At 32.1% G+C, this 21,162-nt stretch overlaps 1 protein-coding gene across 1 annotated transcript in view; it reads right to left on the bottom strand.

Moving 5' to 3' along the window:
* Nucleotides 1-2,541: 2,541 nt before the first annotated feature.
* Nucleotides 2,542-21,162, bottom strand: part of LOC143194440 (BBSome complex member BBS7) — a 55,890-nt gene continuing 37,269 nt past the window's right edge. The window contains exons 11-14 of the mRNA XM_076401237.1: nucleotides 12,804-12,968; nucleotides 12,593-12,702; nucleotides 2,857-3,087; nucleotides 2,542-2,803 (exon numbers count right to left, since the gene is read on the bottom strand). Of these exons, the coding sequence (XP_076257352.1) occupies nucleotides 2,661-2,803; nucleotides 2,857-3,087; nucleotides 12,593-12,702; nucleotides 12,804-12,968 (649 nt within the window). The 3' untranslated portion in view covers nucleotides 2,542-2,660. The remainder of the gene's footprint in view (nucleotides 2,804-2,856; nucleotides 3,088-12,592; nucleotides 12,703-12,803; nucleotides 12,969-21,162) is intronic.

The raw sequence follows: 21,162 nt of genomic DNA, 5'->3' as shown, positions 1-21,162 counted from the left end.
ATTACCTTCATAGAGCCTAGAGATGCTTATGCTGATATAATATAAAAAAAATTGTAGACATTTGACATTACCCACCTGTATCAACGCAAATAAAATTTTAAGATAAGTTTTGAACAGAAGTACGAGTCTTTATTAAGGGATTCATTAAAATATAAAAATAGTCTTATTTCTTGTAGCAAATGAAATGAAATTGTAAAATCAAATGTTACTGTGGAGTCGATCGAATTTTATAATTAAATGACAAATAGCATATTATTGACGGTTATTACTCCCACCCAATTTATATTTATGTTTTTATCAGGGTAGAAGATTACTACAAAGCCTTTAGGTACTCCCCCTATGAGCATGACATTTTGAGTTTGATAATCTGAATGTGAAATATTGATAAAGTTAATGCTGATGTTAACTAATGATCATAAAATCAGCAGCTAGAGACATAAACAGCTTTTTAAGCATCATAAAATATATAAAATACATTCCCAAAAAAAGCCATTAGCAAGTAAGACTAGATGCTAAATGATTTTTTTTATATTGTTCGTTTGACTAAACAATTCATTGAAATTTCTGCGAAATTTCATTCACTTCTAAATTCCTATTTAAAGGTTGATTTTTTCTATGCGTTTTATCATAGCTTAAAGGCCCAAGCATATTTGTGTAATATTTATTTTATGATAATTTCTTACAGCATATGATTAAAAATTAAATATTTATGTTATCAATTAGTGAATCTTGCATAACAGGGTACCACAATAAGCACTACATTGGACAGTCCCATAATTTGGTGATTTTTTGTTCAAAAATATTATAAAAATTACAACAAAATCTAATTAATTTTAGATATGAATATATTTACTGAAAGGGTAAAAAAGATGCTACCGCTTTCCAAATAACCATGCAAATATTAGGGATCCAGGGTCTCAATGAGAAATAAATACTGACCAAATACTGCAAACAAATATATTACTGCTTACTGAAACACATACAATTTTCACTGCCGATATATTTGCCATTTGGAAATCACTTGAATAACTCTTAAAATAAAAGCCTGGTAAATTGCTGAGTTGCACGGATACCTCTAGCGTTCTGAATGGAATTAAATTACACTCAAGTAATTATTAGCTAATAATTAGCATATATAATTCATTCCAAGATCTTACCAAACTAAGCATTATCTACCTAACTCCTTAGGTTTTTTGAAATCTTTAATCTATAACATGATATCTGACCCCAAATATTGCAATCCAAATGTCTATTCTGTGTTATACCTTTTTATTCTGTTATTTTTATATTATTACATTTTGTTATAACATGTTATTTTTGTTTTATAACCAGGTTGTTATTGTAACCATATGCAACTACCATCTACCGAAATCGACAAATAATGCATGTCTTTTATACCCTGTGACAAATAATGCATGTCTTTTATACCCTGTGTCAAATATTTGATTTTTTGTGCTTTTAATAGTTCTATGAACTCTTCTTCATCAAGTTAAGGGTAACTAATACGTATTTAATTGATTTTATGCAACTGTGTGACAAATAAAAGTTTCAAACGCTTCGAACAATACTTACGTATAGATGATGTATGAACCTATGTAACAACATGGTGTTTGTAAGAAATTAAGAGGAGATAGAATTTAATAATTCATGGGAGAAGTTAATATGTTAAAACATATATGAACACAGATTCTGTAAAGTACTTGATGATGTATTGTAATTGCATATGCTTTAATTACACTTGCAAGTTTGTAAGGCTATAGTTAAAATAAAGAATAAAACTCCAACTTGTGCATTTTATTTACTCAAATATAATCATAGTAATAAGAATAATATTATATTTATACAAATTAATTAATAGTATATCCGGTAATTTGTTACAATACCATATATATTTTCTCAAAATGTAACATTAACATTTTCCAGTCAAATACATTTGCATTTATATTTTCAAATTATCATCATAAAATGTTTCAATCAATTTTGGGGGTTATGGCTCAGTGAACGGAGGTAAGACACGTACGAGGTAGTAACAGTAACGGTTACATGATGTGACCGGTATCCACTGAGGTAATATAAAATATAGAAAATATAATAGGGAAAAAGGAAGAAAACAAAAGACGAAGAGACCCATCCCATCAGTCGATGGTGGCATGTCTGAATTGAAAGCTGGTTAGTGACTTAAAGACACTTAAAGATACTTAATGTAAAAGAACCACAGCGTGCGTAGCTTCACAGATTTCACAGCCACGCGTTATTTGACGAGAATTGTGGAAAATAACTTTTAAGTTAACTTTATATTTACAAAATTTTGAGGCAATTTAATTATTTGTTATGAATTTGTATGAATTGTTAGTAAAATGGTATATATTTGGAACACTCATTTTGTAGATTTCTATTGGACAAGGGTATATATTTTATGTTAAATAGTATGAAAACAGAAATTGTTGATAGATATATTCTAGGAGAAATTAATGAAGTTAATTAAAAGAGTTAAAAGTAGTGAAAAACCCCGTTAATTGAATTTATATAACAAAAATATCGTATATTTCAAAGAAGACTAAAATGTAAATTGACAACATTATCTATTTTAACACCTTGTAACTTAATTTTTAATACAAATATACTGATACGGATTACACATTTCATTCCTTACAAATAATTTACACCTGATTCGGTTTAAACAAATTAATTAAATCATGATATGAATAGTTATCTAAACAATATTGAATTTCAGAAACCTTATATTTACCCAACTGTATTCCTTTCATTTTGTTGTAGTGTTTGTAAAGATTTATTATCGAATCTAAAAAAAATTGTTTATGGTAGCATGAAACATGCGTGGAAATATATGCTTACCCCATAAGCGCTTTAGATAGTCTGGATTATCTCTGCATGCGTTAAGAAATTCGTTGCTCTTACCCAATAATGTTCTGTATTTTGACGATAAGTATTTAATATTTTCCTCTTCTGTGACTTCTAGCTCGTTTAAAGCATCGAATAACTCCTTGTCCCTTAACATTTTCTGGTGTTCCAATAGCTTCGGTTCAATAAGCTTGATCATGTGATCGATACAATCTTCATTTATGTCTGAAAATTAAAAATAATTATTCAATACTAAATTCATATTAAGTAGAAATTATAGGGTTAAGACGAAAAAATATGGACGGTGTGTCAAATAAAAATTATCCAAAAAGTGTATTAAATATAAAATATTGCAAAGAAAATTATTAATTTTAAAATTAAAAAATATATAAAATTAAAATTCAGAGTTATGAGAATATATAATTTCAAAATTGCAAAATCGCAAAGATCAGTTCTGTTCAAACCACCGCGGAGTGCAGACATGCTTTTCAGAACTCTCTGTTATAAGAAAAATATCTGAGTTACTATCGGTGTCACAAAAGTGCCAGTCATGAAAAGTGAAAACCTAGTCTCAACCATTGTAGGGTAAGAATGTGATTTAAAACGTGAAATTTAAATTTTATTTTTTATCAGCAAGTCCCTACCCTCTGGGAATTTTCTTTCTTATTTTCGAGCGAATAAAATATGATGCGCGTAAAAAACTTAAACTGAACATTTAATAACTATTAAGTAATATGTATGGTTAATTTCAATACATAATGCCTAATCCAAAACACTTTTCTGTCGATTTATCAATTGAATCACTCGAACTATTCGAAAAATTATACATTAATTTCTCTGCATTTCTCGATATTTCTTAGGTCTTCGACAAGGTGTGGCACACTGGACTACATGTTAAATTGAAAAAGCTTTTGCCCATTTATGACATTTTATTGTCAAACGGGGTGACGAATACAATGAGCTACACCCAACATATTCGAGTGTTACGCAGGGCAGTGTTTTTGACCCAATGTTATATCTATTGTATACAGCTGCCCTACTGTTGCAACATATACTAACGATACAGCAGTTTTATCATCACACGAAGATCCAATATCAGCCACAAGAAACCTCCAACTTCATCTTAACAAAGTCGAATTGTGATTGAAAACGTGACGTATCAAAACAAATGAGACAACATCTACCCATGTGACATTCACCCTTTGTAGAAGAACATGTCCCTCAATAAAATTAAATAATCATTAACTTCCACAAGCAGGCAACTTTAAATATCTGGGAAAGCATTTTTATCGACGTTTGGCATGGAAGAAACATGTAGTTACAAAACGCAAATAGCTTGGGGTTAAACTAAACCAAATGTACTGGCTGATAAGCTGATAAATAACAAGGTTTTACTGTATAAGTCAATACTTATGCGCTTTTGGACCTATGGTATTGAAGTGTGGGATACTACTAGTAAATTTAACATAGATTTGCTCCAGAGGTTCCAGAATAAAGTGTTGCGAGTTATCGTCGATGCCCCATATTACGAGTCCAACAAATTGGTTCAGCGCGATATCCCCATAGAACCCATAATGAATGTAATTCGGGGTGTTACTGCGAAGGAGTATTAGTGCATCCAAATGCACTCACCAAACAGTTAAATGTGCGCGGTGACAGTGAAATGCATTGGCTCAAACGCAAACTACCATACAAACTGATTAATGGACACATAGAGTGAGATTTAGTAATCTCTAGAATAAGCTAGAATAGTTTTTAGAATAAGTTAGGATAGACTTTAAATTAAGATATAGAAGTTATATAAGTATAAAGAATAAGATTTAGATAATAAGTTGTACTGTAGATCACTTACTGAAGTGATCTTCTACATGTTAGGATGGTTATATTATATAATTGAAATCATATTATAATACTTATTGCCCACGAGGTGATTGTTGACGTTCTAAGAGATTAATTTTAAAAAATCGCGAAGATCAAACAGGGTTTGGCAAGACGGAGCACTGTTTAAATGAGAATATTTTTTCTGAAAAAGTGATTTTACGGGTTGGTTATATATTCTAATTTCCACACAAAAACTTCTTTTAAAAATCGGATAACTTTGTAGTAATTGAATCCGAATAATCATACAATACAATTCAAGAGAAATTCTTCTATTACCTTCATATTCTTATTAATCTTCATTGCTCTAAAATAAATTATTTTCATAAGTTTTTTTTTGTTATATTTTGCCATCTAGGGCTTATTCAGACTGAACCTACTGCTTAACATGGGTTTCGAACCACCGCCCCTGGTACTAAATCTACCGACTGACGTGTAAGCAATTTAGAGATCATCCCGAGGACATCCGGTCTTATATAGCCTAGTTACTGGCGTGACTGGCACCATTTTAATTCTTGGATTCGCGATTATAGCAACAGCGGGATGATTATTCTGTCGCCTTGACCACTGTTCCAACCAAGCCGGCACAAACCTCTTTTGAAGACAGATTTACGCAAGTTATCAAGTTATTATTACAGAAAATTTGCCAGCTAATATATCTCAATTCTGACAAGTTTGGTTTAGCGTTGTCGTGATTGCATTTCTGGCCCTTTTTATTAAATACTTTCATTTATCGTATTATTTTTTGACTGTAGATAGTCGAATTAATGGTTTGGCCAAGTTCGAGTAGCTTATAGTGAATTATTCCTTGACAGATACACCCAACACTTATACCTCCACGGCGTCCACGCAGGCTTTGCAACCGCTAATTTATTTTCATCGCTCGTTCTCATTCATTTCCAAAACGATTTCGATTCGATTTGATTTTATTTATCATTCATCATTGTTCAATAATAAAAGGAAACGTAGTTCTCTAAATGTTTAACTCTTTATTATTATTGTGTGTCCATTCGTATGTAAATTAATAGAAAAATGTTTTCTGATCTAAATTTAGTATATAGATATATCGTGACACAAATATGTTAATCTTTATTTTTATTTATAAATATTTTTTTCTTATTGTTCTGGGAAGTTGAACATCCGAAGAATAATTATTTTGCTGTTTTAATAGTTAAACTCAATTGAGGATGGAAGGATGGAATTCAATGAGGGTCAAGAGCGTTTTTTTAATTTCTGGACACGATGATTTGAGAATGGTATGAAGACAATTGTGCAACATGACCAAGGTAGCATAGTCGGATTTAGTCGAATTAAAATATTTATGTTTTCCAAATATGATTGTATCAGCTTTACAAGATCTCTAGGAATGTTAAGCACTAATTCTATGATGCTACACTTTGTCAAAGGCCTTGTCAAATCCAAGAATAATGGTGATTTTCGTCAGACCAACTCGCAGAAACCAGGCATCCGATTTAGTAAATGAATCCAAGTCATTCTTAATTCTATTCACTATAAGTTTTCTTTTCCCTAATAGTTATATATTTGTTATTATTAATTGTTTCACTAAATAAACTATTCTTCGAGAATTAATTGATGCAAAGAAGAGAAAAAATAAATTGTATTTTATTATAACATTATTTTCTCTCCTTAACATTCAACACAGATATGTGGGAGGAAAAGCAAACTCAAGAGAAACAAGAAAATATTACAAAAATAAACAATCCAATTGAAATTCATTGCAACCAAATGGGAGTCAATGGGAAGGATACCTTACAGTAGTGAGCATAGTATTAAATCAATTTTGTGTGATGAATCAGATGAATAAAACTAAAGAGGAGACAATTTTTATAAATTAAGGAGAAACTACGAAACCAATCTTGTGCAAGGCTGACCTTGATATGCAACTATAAATAATAAAAAAATTAGGAATTGTAACACATAATAATGAAGAAGTCATGTAAGAAGTCAATGTTAAAATTATCATAATGGCAAAATATCTATACCTGTCTAGCTCTATAGAAAAAAACTAGATAAATAGTTTAATAGTTCGAGATCCATGTCAATTTTGCATTGCGGCGATATGACGAACATTGAATTGTGTATTTCAATTAAGCCTAATCCTCAAGCAGATTCAGCGATACATTAAACAAAAAGCTAAATTAATCAGTCTCAAAATCAACTGAACTTTCAAAACCGTACTGGTTAGTCAAAAGATACTCTCAAATTAACCTAAGATCGGAAATATTAGTTTATCAGTCAATTTTATTGCCTACTTGAACTTATGAGGTGGAAATATAGGGCTGCATCAAACCGACTAATGATCCAACGCTGCCAAAAATTTATTTGATGCATTTTCAATGTTTATCTCAACGTAGCCAATGAACATTTGCACGATAACTTCGAAATAAAATGGATCTGCGAAGCTATCCACGATAAAATACGAAAACAGTTTACTAAATAACAGAACCTGGAACGCTGGCCCCAGACTTATTTAAACCCTTTATTATCAGATCTGCCGAGAAAAGAGCACATTGACGTCGCTTTTTACGCTGACGACACTGCTTTCTTCACGGCCGCCAGGTTCGAAGTTACAATTCATGAACGTTTACAGAAGCAGCTCGATCATGCGGTCAAGTGGTTCAAATTCTGAAGGTTGCAATCAACCCCCTGAAAACCCAGGCCAAAATTTTCCATAAGAAGCGTTACTGCGCGTCTCGCAACTTAAGATCGACACCGCAATAATTCCATGGCTGGATAACGTCACGTACCTAGGTCTCCACTTCGATCGACGTTACGGTTGGCATTCCCAAATCCAGAAAGCAATCCAGGAAGGTTCGGGGATAGCAAACCTGCTATCTTGTGTGATATGCCCTTCTAGCTGGAGATGGGAACTCCATCAATTGCTTATTTTACAAGATGTTAATTTGGTCAGTACTCCTCTACGGATCTAATGTCTACTTCAAGTTTGTTACACCCAACCAGATCCAGCGGCTGCAAGTATTCCAAAATAAGCTCCTCAGGAGAATTTTAAACGCTCCAAGGTTTGTCAGAAATAATCAAATTCATAGGGAAACTGACACTCCAGAAATCAAGCACTTCATATCTCAATCATTTCACAAACAACAGCTCAGCTCAAGTTCTTCTGAAAACGTGCTTATTCGCGAGCTGGTCGGCATGTTGGGAGCTTAGCACCGCGTCACCGCTAACCTTCCCCCCTCCCCCACTTACCGGGCTGAAACGACCTCATCCGTCGCTGCAGTTATAACTTTTACCCCCATACGACAGTATGGGTGTCCAGTCGTGTGTTAACTCAAGTTCGCGAATCAATAGAATCCCCGGATCCTCGTACCCAATAACGGCTGCCCGATCAGCGGGTGCCATATCCCCAAATTTAATGCAGTAGCAGTATCCACAGGGGTCAACTATGAGGCGGTTTCGGTTTAGTGTATTGGTAAGCCCAGAGGCAGTCCCACATAACCCGGTTCAATTTGTGGCTCCAGGGCAAGTCTCCGCGACCAGGTATGCGTCAGTATTCATCGCCGGTTTTAGGCCAGAACAAAAAACAGAACGTGGAAGCAATACAACTATTAGACAACGGGCAGGAAATCAGAAGATTAAAGCAAACTAAACCAAACCAATTTATATTACTCTTAACTATAGCATAAATAGCCTGATTAAATTTAATTCGGGAAAAACATAATGATGTATTTATCCGCACTCGTTTTGCTTTTATATTGTTGCAAGTACAACAGAACAACAGTAATAAATTAACTTAATTATGATTGTACCAAGCATATATATGATTTAAAAAAGATAACTAAAATTGTCAACATTAAATATTAATAATCTTTCTATATATAAGACATCCGGGCACATTGGATAATAGGTAGAGTTAAATATATTTAAATTAATTTTAAAGTTTGATCCCATCACAATTTAATATTTCCTTCACAATAATTATATTATAAAGTTAGTTTAAAGCTGGCTCTAAAATATACATTAATAGAAATATCTTTTATTTTAACGAATCGTGGAAAAAAATAGCTAGTCAATTAAAAAAAAACATTAATCTTGATATTTAACAAACTTTTTTAGCAAAACTATTCATAAACTGAATACTAAAAATCGTACCTTCACATAAAAAGAAGACCAGAGCTTATGTAAATTGATATTGATGAACAATACCCAAATTAATGAGATTCGTTCATATTGACGTCAGAAACCAGATTTTATCCTTGTGGATTTCCATAAAGAACATCGCAACATAATATCAGGACGCCTATAATAATTAATACCGATATCAGTGATCTTTACATTTAAAAATGTAATGTTGATACTAATCTTGTTGAGATTTGTTTTTAAGAGAAATATTTTTCGTAATCAAAGTCTGGTCAAAATTCAAGTACAATGTTTAAAACAAATAAATCGAAATTAAATTCTATAATAGTTCATCATTATCGTAATATTCAATTCCTAGAATTAAAACTGACCGGATTGAATTATAAAGCCATATACTACAATTAATGTCAATGACTTCAACAACTCCCTTAAATATCCTTCAATTCGAAAGCCTGACTGTCATTATTTTAATTCCCTTTCCTTCCCTGACTTCCATTGAGTAGGATCGGATTTCGGTAAACTAATAATTTATCCGAAGCTCGATATTCAGCTTTTTTATAAATTGAAACACTATCGGTTTTGTTTTCTTTAAAATCCTAAGTTAGTGGCCCCATATACGTTGGATGATTTTTAAGCTGCATCCACATTTCCAAACAATATGCGATCATTTTAGAACCAATCTATTTTTGTATCTTATTGTGCGGGGTTGCAGTACCCCGAACACTTTGTTCTTTGCATCACACATTCCTAAGAAATCAAAAACTGATCAACGTAGACTACTAGGACTTTCAAATTCAAATTTGCCATAAAAGGCTTATCTTTAAAGAATTGGATCAAAAAACCAAGAAATACATCTTGCGATATTCCGCAAAGTGGACGCTTATATCTAAACTGATAGATTGGAGTCTTATAATTAATATTAGACCCTCCTAATCATGTTATCCTATTTCAATATCTGTCATTAAGCAGTACCAGTCGTGGCTGCGTGGTCAACCAACTAAAGCACTGCTTTTTTATAGTTTTGTTAGCCAATTAAAAAACCGCCAGCAACATGTGAAAAACAATATCTAATCTTTGTCTCTTCATCCTTTCTAGAGATCATTTAATAGTAACGTGTCTATGTATAAAAATAATAAAATAAAATAAAATCTGCTAAAAATATCTATAGCACCGAGATTTTGTTAAAATGATGCTGTGAATAATATCCATTAATTTTTCAATCCATATCTCATTCATCGTTGATGTTCTTTAGACCATATATATATCATCATCTCAGTCTCTCTTATATGAATTTTTCCATATTCACAGAAACCTTATGCACCTCTGCTTGACACTAACGAGTACGGTTGAGGAGGGCTATCTTCATATGTGGCTTGAAAATTACTTTGATTTTAACTTTAATTTTTTCAGTATCCTGTCAATGCATTTAATCTCATTAATCATTTATTAGATTTCTTAGAAGGGCATATCTGAGGTAATAAAGTTTATTTCGTAAACCCCAAAGATAAAGATGCATACTGTTCCGTTTATTTAAAAAACATGGAATAATTTTATTTATAAGAGCATAATCAGGGCTAATCTTGATTACGGTTGTTTTCTCTAGGGTTCTGAGCGCTCAACATACTTGCGTAAACTGGACACCATTCAGAATTCTGCAATAAAAATGGCTTTAGGTCTAGTCCCATAACAAGCCTCCAATACCTTACATCCATTATAGTATATATATCGCCGAATGATACTCAACCCTCAATCAATATATAAACCCACGCATCTGACAATAGGATCACTCGCATTCATCTAAGAATTTTGGAATCGTAGAGAACTTAATTAATTATATCCAAATCATTACGTTTTCCTTATTTCCTGCAATTGTCGATAGATCATTCATAGAAACTATTCAAGACCTCTATGTATAACCCTATCAGCTAAAATTAATACAACCCTAAAACTTTCTCTCAGTTCTTCCTCAATAAGTCATCCTACAACATTTCCTCTAACTCCTTTCCTATCTCTCATCAGGCCGTATAATTTACATGGTCTGATCCAACTCAGATGCAGATGTGGAAGCACCTATGTACAAATCTGTCGCATGTTAACTTTACAAGTTATCTCCGTACACCTCCATTACGTCGGCCGAACTTCTTGCCATGCCCTTATCCGTATCACCTCTTCCAATCCTTATCAAGTCTCATAGGCCATTTGCAAAAGTACCATCGAGCTTTACCTTATATCCATGATTTGGTATATTTCTGAGCCACAAGAACAACCCAGTCAACAAACAAACAGACAAGCTTTCCAAGGAAGCTGCCCACCACGGACGCTACCAAGTGGCAGTGGACAGTAATCGACTTTTAAAGAAGCAACGGATTATTCATCGGCCGTTCGTTATTACCGGATCGTTATTACACACATCATTTTTTTATGTTGTGAGGGCACAGACCTGCTTGCTGATGTGCACAAGTCACAGTCGTTCGCACCATATGCAGATATAGTCATCTGATCCCTATAAGTACCCACCATGGCCTTTCAAATCAACTGAAGAAGAATCTGTTAGACCACAACGAGTTTTCAATTTTCTGAAGTTAATCGGCCTCTTTCCGCTTATTTTACTTTACTAGATCCAATAATCCATCCAAAAAAGCCAACCGAACAACTAGTTAATGCTCTAGTCCGCCTAACATCCAATCTAATATACCATTTTCCACCAATACCTAAATTTATTATTTAATGTTATTATGAATATAGAGTAAAAAATCGAATGTATTATAATATAATAAATATCAAGCATGATCGTAAGTTGTGATTGTCCTTAGGCAAGAGTGCAAAATCCGTGAAGGAACGTGATCCGCGATCCCAGTCACGCCAGTAATCAGGCTGGGTAAAACCGGATGTCTCCTGAGATGATTTCCAAGTTGGCCACTGGCCAGTCGAGAGGCTCAATGCCGAGGGCCGCGGTTTGGAGCCCACGTTAAACTGTAGGTCCAGTCCAAATAAACCCTTGTTAAAAAGGACTTTGAAATATTAAAAAAGACATTATATACATATATGTATATAAAGTCACCAATAGTGCTAAAGCACTGAAGTGACTAAAATTAAAATTTTAAAAAATTATATTAATTTAACATCTTTTTGTTATATTTTAAAGTCTCCCTAAAGCTCATTCGTTTACGCGTGCGAACAAATCAGACTGCAACGTGTTTCTTTTAGCTAGAATAAAATGAGAAGGAAAATATTGTCTGATTCTAAAACGAATTTACAAATTGCGATAGACAATACATTAAACACTTGATGAACAACTTAAAAACTTTGAATATACTATAAGTTTACGACCATGTTCCAGCAGGATTCGAATCCGTGACTGTCGCAACAGTAGATGGACCGTCCTATCGCATTTGCCATTGTGCCAACTAAGCCGACTTTTAAAATCTTTGAAGTAATATTTTAAATACTAAATGTAAAGTGCTTTAAAATGGTCTTTATTATAAATCTGCTGCATGCATCAGCGATACGTGTATTATTTTAAGAATGTTTTACTGGAGAAAAACATAAATTACTTTTGATAAATTACTCAAACTGTATTCTACAAAGTGCAATAATAATATTAAAATTAATGAAATATTATTATTATTATTAGCAATAATAAGTAACATTATAATTGGTACAGTTTATATAATATTTTAAATTGATTGATTTAAAATTTGTATTTAATAAAAACAAATAATGAAGAGCTTACCCATCATAATATCTATTTTAATCTTCTTTTTAGTAGCTTCTATCGTCAACACTTCTTTCAATATAAAGAGTGTTGTCAAATTATCCGACTGAAATTCAACTTCTCCTTTTCTGCAACAAAATTAGGTTAAACCTACGTTTATAAGATATAATTGAATAAAATATTTTAACAAGCAAAGAATATTGACGAATGCGAAAAAACGCGAACTTACTTGTATGTGCAAAGTAATATAGTATCGATTAGACTGGACTTGAAATACAAAATGGTTTCTTCTGAAAGTTGCGGCTTCTCTGGTACTTCCGGCAGACATTGGCTGATCCATGTGTGTACCTCTGCCAGACTAAAGCTTCCCTTCAGTTTTAAAGTACTAAATGGTCTGTGGGAGTATAAGAAAGCAATAAAAATCACGTACAATAAACAATATTGAAACTTGATATCAAACTAAAATATATAACTTAAGATTAAATTATGTATTTTATCTGTTTTCGGTAAGTCTTAAGAGTAAAATAATAAGTAGCTTTAATTTCTGAAAACTGCTTTTTGAAATTAATCAATAGTAAAATGTCCGCCGCGGTCCAATCACGCGGATAGAATGATGATAGAATGATGGATGAATTTTGTATGAAAAAAGGTGTCACATTAACATTTAAAAAATTTAAAAAATTTAAAATTTAAAAAAATTTAAAAAAAATTTCATTTCGATATCTCTAAATTAATTTTTTCAAGCAAATAGCGCATAATGTTAAAATAATATTCCTTGTTGATAGTTTGTTAATAACATAAACCCGATTATTTGTAGGAAATAATGTAAACAGTGCAAACCAATGTATCAAGTGTCCAGATTTTGTGACTGCTTCGGTCGCACCTTAACGTTCCCTTAAAAAAGGTTTCGTAATCGTAGCTCTACCATGTGAGTGAGCTTTGTGTAGTACCCGTCGTACTGTTTTTGTAGAAGCAGTATTACTCAAGTGAGTCTTGAGTTATGTTGTCACTAATTCTTTGTCAGTTAATTTTGTGTTTCGTCCATTATTACTCTTTGTCGATTACCATGTTTATGCTGTCGCTCATGAATCGTTAAGCACTACTTTGTTTGTTACAGACAACCTCGCTAACTGTTCACCAATAACTTGCCTTTATTCTACATTCACCACGTATAAAACTTAATACGCACATATTTCGCAATCTCAATTTTTGTCGTTGTCTCTAGAGTCGAAATTAGTTTCACTGTTTTTATATCATGCAGAAATAAGAAGAAAAATTGATTATCTTATTTGATAGAATGGTAACAGCGTTACATAATCTAACAATATGAAAAAAAATTCATCAAACAAAAACATTCCTAATCTTTTGTCAAAAATGGAAACGTGTATCTATTTAAACTTGGATCTCATTCCAATTATTCTCAACATCCTGGAACATCAAGGAGAAAATAGAAGCAATGAAAACATAGAAGAGTACCACTAGACACCCAAGAGACAAAACTTAATTTAATAAATATTCAAAAGAACTGATGAACGAAACATCTATGAATTAGACAACTAATTTTAAAATCACTGTTAATCATCGTTATTTTACACTCCATATATTGCAAATGGTAAATACATTTTCATAGATTTATATTAAAGGTGTCGTGTTTTCTTAACAAAATTATGAGGCGTGATAAATATTTGTAAGTCTGGTTAATTGGCTGCGAATCACGGTCGCTTCTAAAGTGTTAACATTTTTTAAACCGATCTTAGAGCATATAGAAGAGCATTATTGCATTAAAAAGTTAGTTTCCATTTATAGCACGCCTCTGAAACTAAATCGAGCAAGTCGAGTCATTTGAACCTTTTGATTACGGTTAATGAAAAATAGATATGGTACGAAGCAATACCTGCTATAATAACGAATGAAAAAGATGTGCGACACTAATTTTGTCAAGATCCGAGCAAGCTTCACAAAGGTTGCAGAAGCCGTACTAGCGTAAAAGAATGTGAAATCTTTAAAAAATGGAAATAATTTGTTCATTACGAGCTGGTCGAACCTAGCCAATTTTTTAATTTAATCCTCCATTTTCTTTGAGTTAAAAAAAAAATGCCAGAATTATTCAATAGAAATGGCGTTAGTCTTAAATCATGAAGGTATTAAAACGACTTTTAAATTAAATTCTTTTTAGTTTCTGCAAAGCTCTTTAATGGTATAAAGCTGGCTTAAAATAATATGTGCAAACCTCTTGGTTCTGCAGTAACGAATTGTTGTTTTACCAGAAAATTAGATTTAGTTAATAAATAAGGCTACAAATTGGAAGCCAAAATTTGTTTTACTTATCATATTGTAACATCGATACTCAGATCTACTATTATTTTTATTCAACCAACATATGACTAAAAGAATTTAAAAAATTTGGCATAATTATCGACGTTACATACAATAAAATTTTTAAACATTTTGAAATCCCTGACCGATCGTTTATTTGATTAATTATGCAGAAAATAATTTATTATCGAATTAAAATACCGAAATTATAAAACCAAATTGTGACATTTGACATCGTAATAAATTAATGTATAAATTGTTTTCGAATTAATTCCATTTATTCACTGTAATAATTTTCAAGTCATTGTAAACAATACAAATCGCGCTGGGTCAAATATACTTACTTGTGGAAACTTTACATGACGCCTGACAATCTAAGTACAACTTTAAGTAAGTTAATAATTAACTCACATTTAAAATTAATTATTACATATTAATTTTAAAAACACTTCGTTTTATATTGATTAAACGTAATTTAATTATACTTTAGCAGGTAGTCCTGTAGTGGGCATACAGGAAGTGCATCTGGGCTTTCTAACTGAAGGCATGTCGCCGTTGATGCAAAATGTTTACGTAAGGTGGTGTGAAGAGCCACATTCAATCAATATGAACGTCAACTCGTTAAAGGCAAATCATATTCCAACAAATTGATGAAGGCTCTGTTTTTAAAAGATGTCCATACGTCCGTTTACAGTGAGTAATGCCGAACTGAGTAGAATGATGCGAACTGCATCTGTTTATAAATTTAGTGGCTAGATGCTAACAGAAACCTTTCTTCGCCTCGCACAGCCTAATATTCCTCATTAAATCCTAGTCAATCTTTTCGTTTGCTAATTTTGCATAGTAGCATTTGTATGCTGAGAGACGTCCTTAATATCAGAAACATATCAATATGATAACTCTAACAGAGTTAGATAATACAGCTATTAGATAATACAGATGTTACTCCCTCTAATGACAATATATGAGCATAGCGAATATTGAAGAAGACAATATTATAAAAAGGATTAACAAAGGACTTATTTAATCCGTAGGCAGAACTATTTAATCGACTTTGAATTGTGGATAGATGTCAACACTGAATGATCAAAATTTTATATGAATCATATAGTTTCGTTTTCTAATGATAACGTGTTGGTTGAGGACACTTTCTTGTTTTACTTAAATAAATACTAGATGGTTTGCTGAGGAAGAATACATCATAACCCATCCCGGTGAATAGAAATCAAAAAGAATATCGCAATATTACGCTTTCAGTCAGTAAATTCTTATTACTTGACATTATCATATTGGAAAAGTTGTTTTCTTATCTTACCTCATATATCTGACCGTTAGAGTGACTGGGTGATAGCTACTGACGGAGTACCTTAATTTTCTCGGCTTATGTATAGGAATAAAGATAGACTGTTTCCGATATATAGTTCATCTGTTAGAGTTTTACATATCCAGTAGTAGATTTAGTTGATTAAGATAATTTTATGGCAGATCCTTAGCACTGATTGTTGATGTTACTCCATCTCATCAAGAAGTCATATCACTATTTTGAACAAAACCAACAACATTCTTTCAAGGAGAAAGTATTTTTCATACTAACGATAGATAGACGATAGACGATAGACGATAGATGACTATCAGTCGCCTTTTTCTTTAAATTGTTTTACTTCTCTTTAAAGGAAAAGTAAGTAAGACTTCCCGCAAGTACTGTTTACTCAGTACAGGTGACAGGTGAAGGTGAACCTTTCAATGGAGTTGGTTGGTTACAAATGTTCCCGTACAGTCTTTGTTCTAGCAGTCGGTAACCAGGGCTATATTGGTTTCGCGATATAATATATATTGACGTTATATATGTCGACTTGAATTCTTATGTTCCAGAATCAAGTTCACTATTCTTAGATTCTTGATGCTTATTTAATAAATGCGCACTTAGTATATGATTATGGCTTTATCCTTCCCAGGAAATTTGTATTCCCATCTTGTTTTGAGATTGTGCAGCTTTTCACTATTATTAGAATTTCAGTGAGTTATACTGCAGGACTGCCATGACCATGATTACTACTAGTCATATAGTTCACTATGCAGCTTAGATACTTGTCATGTACCAAAACGTAAAATACTCTCAATCTCAACTCCAATATTTAGTTCTACATATTTCAAAACGTAAATGCCTTTGGTGGAAAATTGTAGAAAATAGACCATAGTCATTAATTTCATAAAATACTAGAAATATAGAACTCTGGCTAGAAGAAACATGGGGATGGTCAAAACAATGTCTCTTGCAAGGTGTTTTGCCATCATCTTAGATTCATTAAACCATCTCAAAAATAAATTCGAAAATTTTATCGAAAATAGTATCTACATCCGCTATCGCCCTGATCAAAAACGGGTTAGAGATTGCTCTAAATCCAGATCGAATATCGTAAATAATCGGAAACTTCTACTATTAACATATTCTTTAAACATTCCAATGGTTTTTCAGCTGCGTAAAGCTTATGGCAAATATGCTCCATTGATTTCAACATGTCTATACTAATTTTGACGTTTTAATGATTATTTTGAGACTCAAATTAGAGGCCGTTTTGAATAGCCAAAAAAAAATTGAAGAATACGATTTGAAGGTATTAGTCGATGATGATCTATGTAAAACGTAAGAAGAATATACAAAAGTATTGGAAGTAATACAAGAAATAATTTCCAATTGCTCAAAAACATAAGAATGATCCAAAAGCTTGGATATCTTGTACGGTATGAATTGAAACCGACAGATATTGAAAGGCATTTAGTCATGATGAAATGATGTTTTAATGACAAAATTGGAAAGGTTTTTTGTATCATATGTTACTGGTGGCAAAAAGAAACATGAGGACCTCTTGGTCGTGCATCAACCTCAACGGCAATACTAGCTCCAAGCTAATGCTCTGTACTTGATCTGATACTATGAGTTTGAGTCGAGAACTGCGCGAAAGACGGCCGGAATACGAGCAAAAACACAACAATGTTATTTTTCAACATGAAAACTCTTGACTGCATTTTTTACTCCACCCGCGAAACCTCTACATCTTGCTCCTTCTAAATACTACTTGTTTAAAATAAGATAAAAACAAACCGATTCGTAGATAGCCACAAAATATACATAGTTCTTTCGAGAGAGAATCCATATATTGTCTGAAAGATGGTAAAAAGTAGCAGCTGTCGATGGACAATATTTTGAATAAAATACGTTATACTAATTTTTGACAATAGAGCTTTAAGTTAAAAAAATATTATAAAATTAATGTATAGATCATATAGATAAAAACCTTGCGTGTCGTTTTGTATAACCGTTTAAAAAGTCACATATTCTTTCCATGAATTAAAATACTATCTTAAAGGGAATTAATAGTTTCTGTTATTTTAAACCTTTCACACTTCATAACTTATATACCTTAATGGTAAAAGCCTGAGATAAGCAAATATACAGACTGAAACTATCAAAGATAAAATTATTTCGCGTTATGGCTACATCAGAGGTTAGAGTGTCTGAATATTTTAAATGTATTTCCTGTAATAGTAATATTGTAGGTGTGAAGAGGCCTTGTATAATTTTTTGCTAATCTACTTTTCTTGTCCTTTTACATTCCACTGAATTATTTTTTATATATAATATATATATAAATATCTAATATCATATATCATCATAGATAAGTGAAAAAGGAATAGGAATGCTTCAATCTTTTACGTCCCTATCATCTACTTTTAAAAAGCGTTGGAACTTGAAGCAGTCGCATATCCCCATTAGATTATCAGCCTAGTTCAATTTATTGAATTTCTTCTCAAGTTTGGGGCTTAATGAAAATATTAATGTAGTAGAGAGATTTGCAATAGATAGTCTTAATTTATACATTGTACCGAACTCTTCTGTAACTACGTAGAAAATATTGATTGGAAAATCAGAGGAGAATATAACTAATAATAATCATAAACAGAAGTAACAACTGGGACTAAAATTATATCAAATGAATTGGCTCATTGGGCGCAAATCCAAGTTATCATTAGATAAAAAGGTATTGCTGTATGAGTCTATACTCAAGCCCATTTGGGCATATGGAATCCAACTATGGGGTACCGCTAGCAAATATAATATATCCATCATTCAACGGTTCCAAAATAAGGTGTTGCGTGCCATTGTTGATGCTCCGTACTATATTTCAAATAAGGTGATATAATGCGATATTCCTCTAGAATTCCTATAACGAGTGTAATTCAACGTATGTGTGTGAAGTACTTCGAAAGAGTGTCAGTGCATCCCAATGTACTCGCTAATCAGCTAAGTATGCGACGTGATATTGAAGTGCGTAGACAAAAACGTTTAACACCACCTGGTCTATTACTGGACATATGTAGACTTTAGAATCAGCTTTAGAATAAGACTAATTAATTAAGATAATATTTTATACAGAAGATTGCTTAATGAAGTGATTTTCTACATGCCATGTATATATAATATAGATATAAGAAATACGTATTGCCAATAAGGCCGGTTGTGAACTCACGAAGAGTAATAAAAAAAAATTAAAAAAATTAATAAATAAACAGAAGCATCCGAACTTAAAAGTCATTTAATAGTAGATATTTTTTTGATAATTTATCAAGGAAATGATTTATTGTCAAACAAAATATTTAAGATGCTAATTAGTCACACTTAAGCTAGTAGTTGCTTTGTTTATTATTAAGTAAACAAACCAATTTAATGTTCTCGTAAAATCCTAAATACCTAAAATAACACGTTCTAGTACTAATATACACAAATACAAAATATTGTTTTATTGACATATCTTAGTTTTCGTTAACTGTTAAAGTCCGGGTTCCATTATATAATGACTAAATTATTGAAACTGCTAATCTGTTGTATGACCATGAAAGAAACCAAGATCCTGATCACAGACGGATCTCATCCCAATAATTATTTCTATGAGATATAACTTATCGATACAAAGGTGAACTAATATTAAGTTGACCTTTATTGTAACAAAGATATCAGTTATATACTAATAATCCTCTTACAAAGTTGGTATATAAGAGAATTATTTGTATATACTATCGTATTAACCTAGAACTTATTGCTTAACTATTACTGCTAAACCATTTTACTACAATAAAATTGCCAATACTTGTCATAGATGATGTCGAATATAATTGAATTTTTCTCATTTTATCTTAATTAAAAATAATTAGAACAGGTAGTATTCCATGCGTCGTAACATGTCACTGAATCAGTTAATAAAGTTCGATTTGGGTTTTGCTACGTCTCTAACCAGTTACTTCGAGCAAGAACGGGATAATAGTAAACCATTCATTATTATTAATTATTTCAGAGAACACTGTTAGTCCAAAGAGTATCTTTAGAAACTTAAGAATATGTAACTCTTTGAGGATACCTCTCATATGCTGTTAGAAAAGATAGGTTTTAAATGGTGTAAAGGTAACTCACAAAGATGTATACGAGAAAATCCAACTACATAATGCATCTATTGAATATAATTATATTACTTGAGTTACAGTTAAATAACATTACATTATAGTTTATTAATAAACAGTTAAAATATACTCTAAGACCCTAAAATGTATTTAAGCCCTTTCAATTTGAGCTATCTACATAATCAAATTACCAGCATCATAAATGCGCTGTTTCAATGGGAAGTTATTCTACGAACCTTTACAATTCGAAGTCATCAAACTTTTGAGCACAGATAATATATAAAAATTTTCTACAGTTACTCGAAATAATAGATGAAGTAGTTTAGCCTGTTTGAGACTGAAGCATGTTCCGGAATTTCTTAAGGTTGCTCGAATAATTATGCTTAAAAAATCTCGTTCTCAACACTTAAACCTATTTGGTTAGAGTTCCACAGGGCAGTGTCTTGGCACCATTCCTGTATCTGCTAACTACTGCTGATATGCCAACAACAAAAGAAACGGTACTTGAAACATTTGCCAACGATACCGTTATCATGGCAAAAGATGTATCTGTCTAACGCTGTAGAAAAAGTACAAATAGCGGTTACAAAACAATACATTACAAATGGACTAAAGACTGTAAAATATCGCTTAATATCTAAATATATCCATATTAATTTTGCGTTGCGGCGAAATTACTAAAACCTAATTAGATTACTTGACGGACGCCAATCAGCTAAATACCTCGGAATACATTTCGATAGCAGGTTAAATTGGCAACTCATGTTAGACAAAAAGCAGAACAGATTAAACTCAAAGTCAAGCAACTGTACTGGTTA

This window comes from Rhynchophorus ferrugineus, unplaced genomic scaffold, assembly GCF_030347505.1.
Source record: "Rhynchophorus ferrugineus isolate W39M unplaced genomic scaffold, kcgeb_rfMv2 rfM3, whole genome shotgun sequence".
Classification (NCBI taxonomy): Eukaryota; Metazoa; Arthropoda; class Insecta; order Coleoptera; family Curculionidae; genus Rhynchophorus; species Rhynchophorus ferrugineus.
The sequence above is the reverse complement of the archived record's forward strand: the minus strand, read 5'-3'. Positions and strand labels throughout refer to the sequence as shown.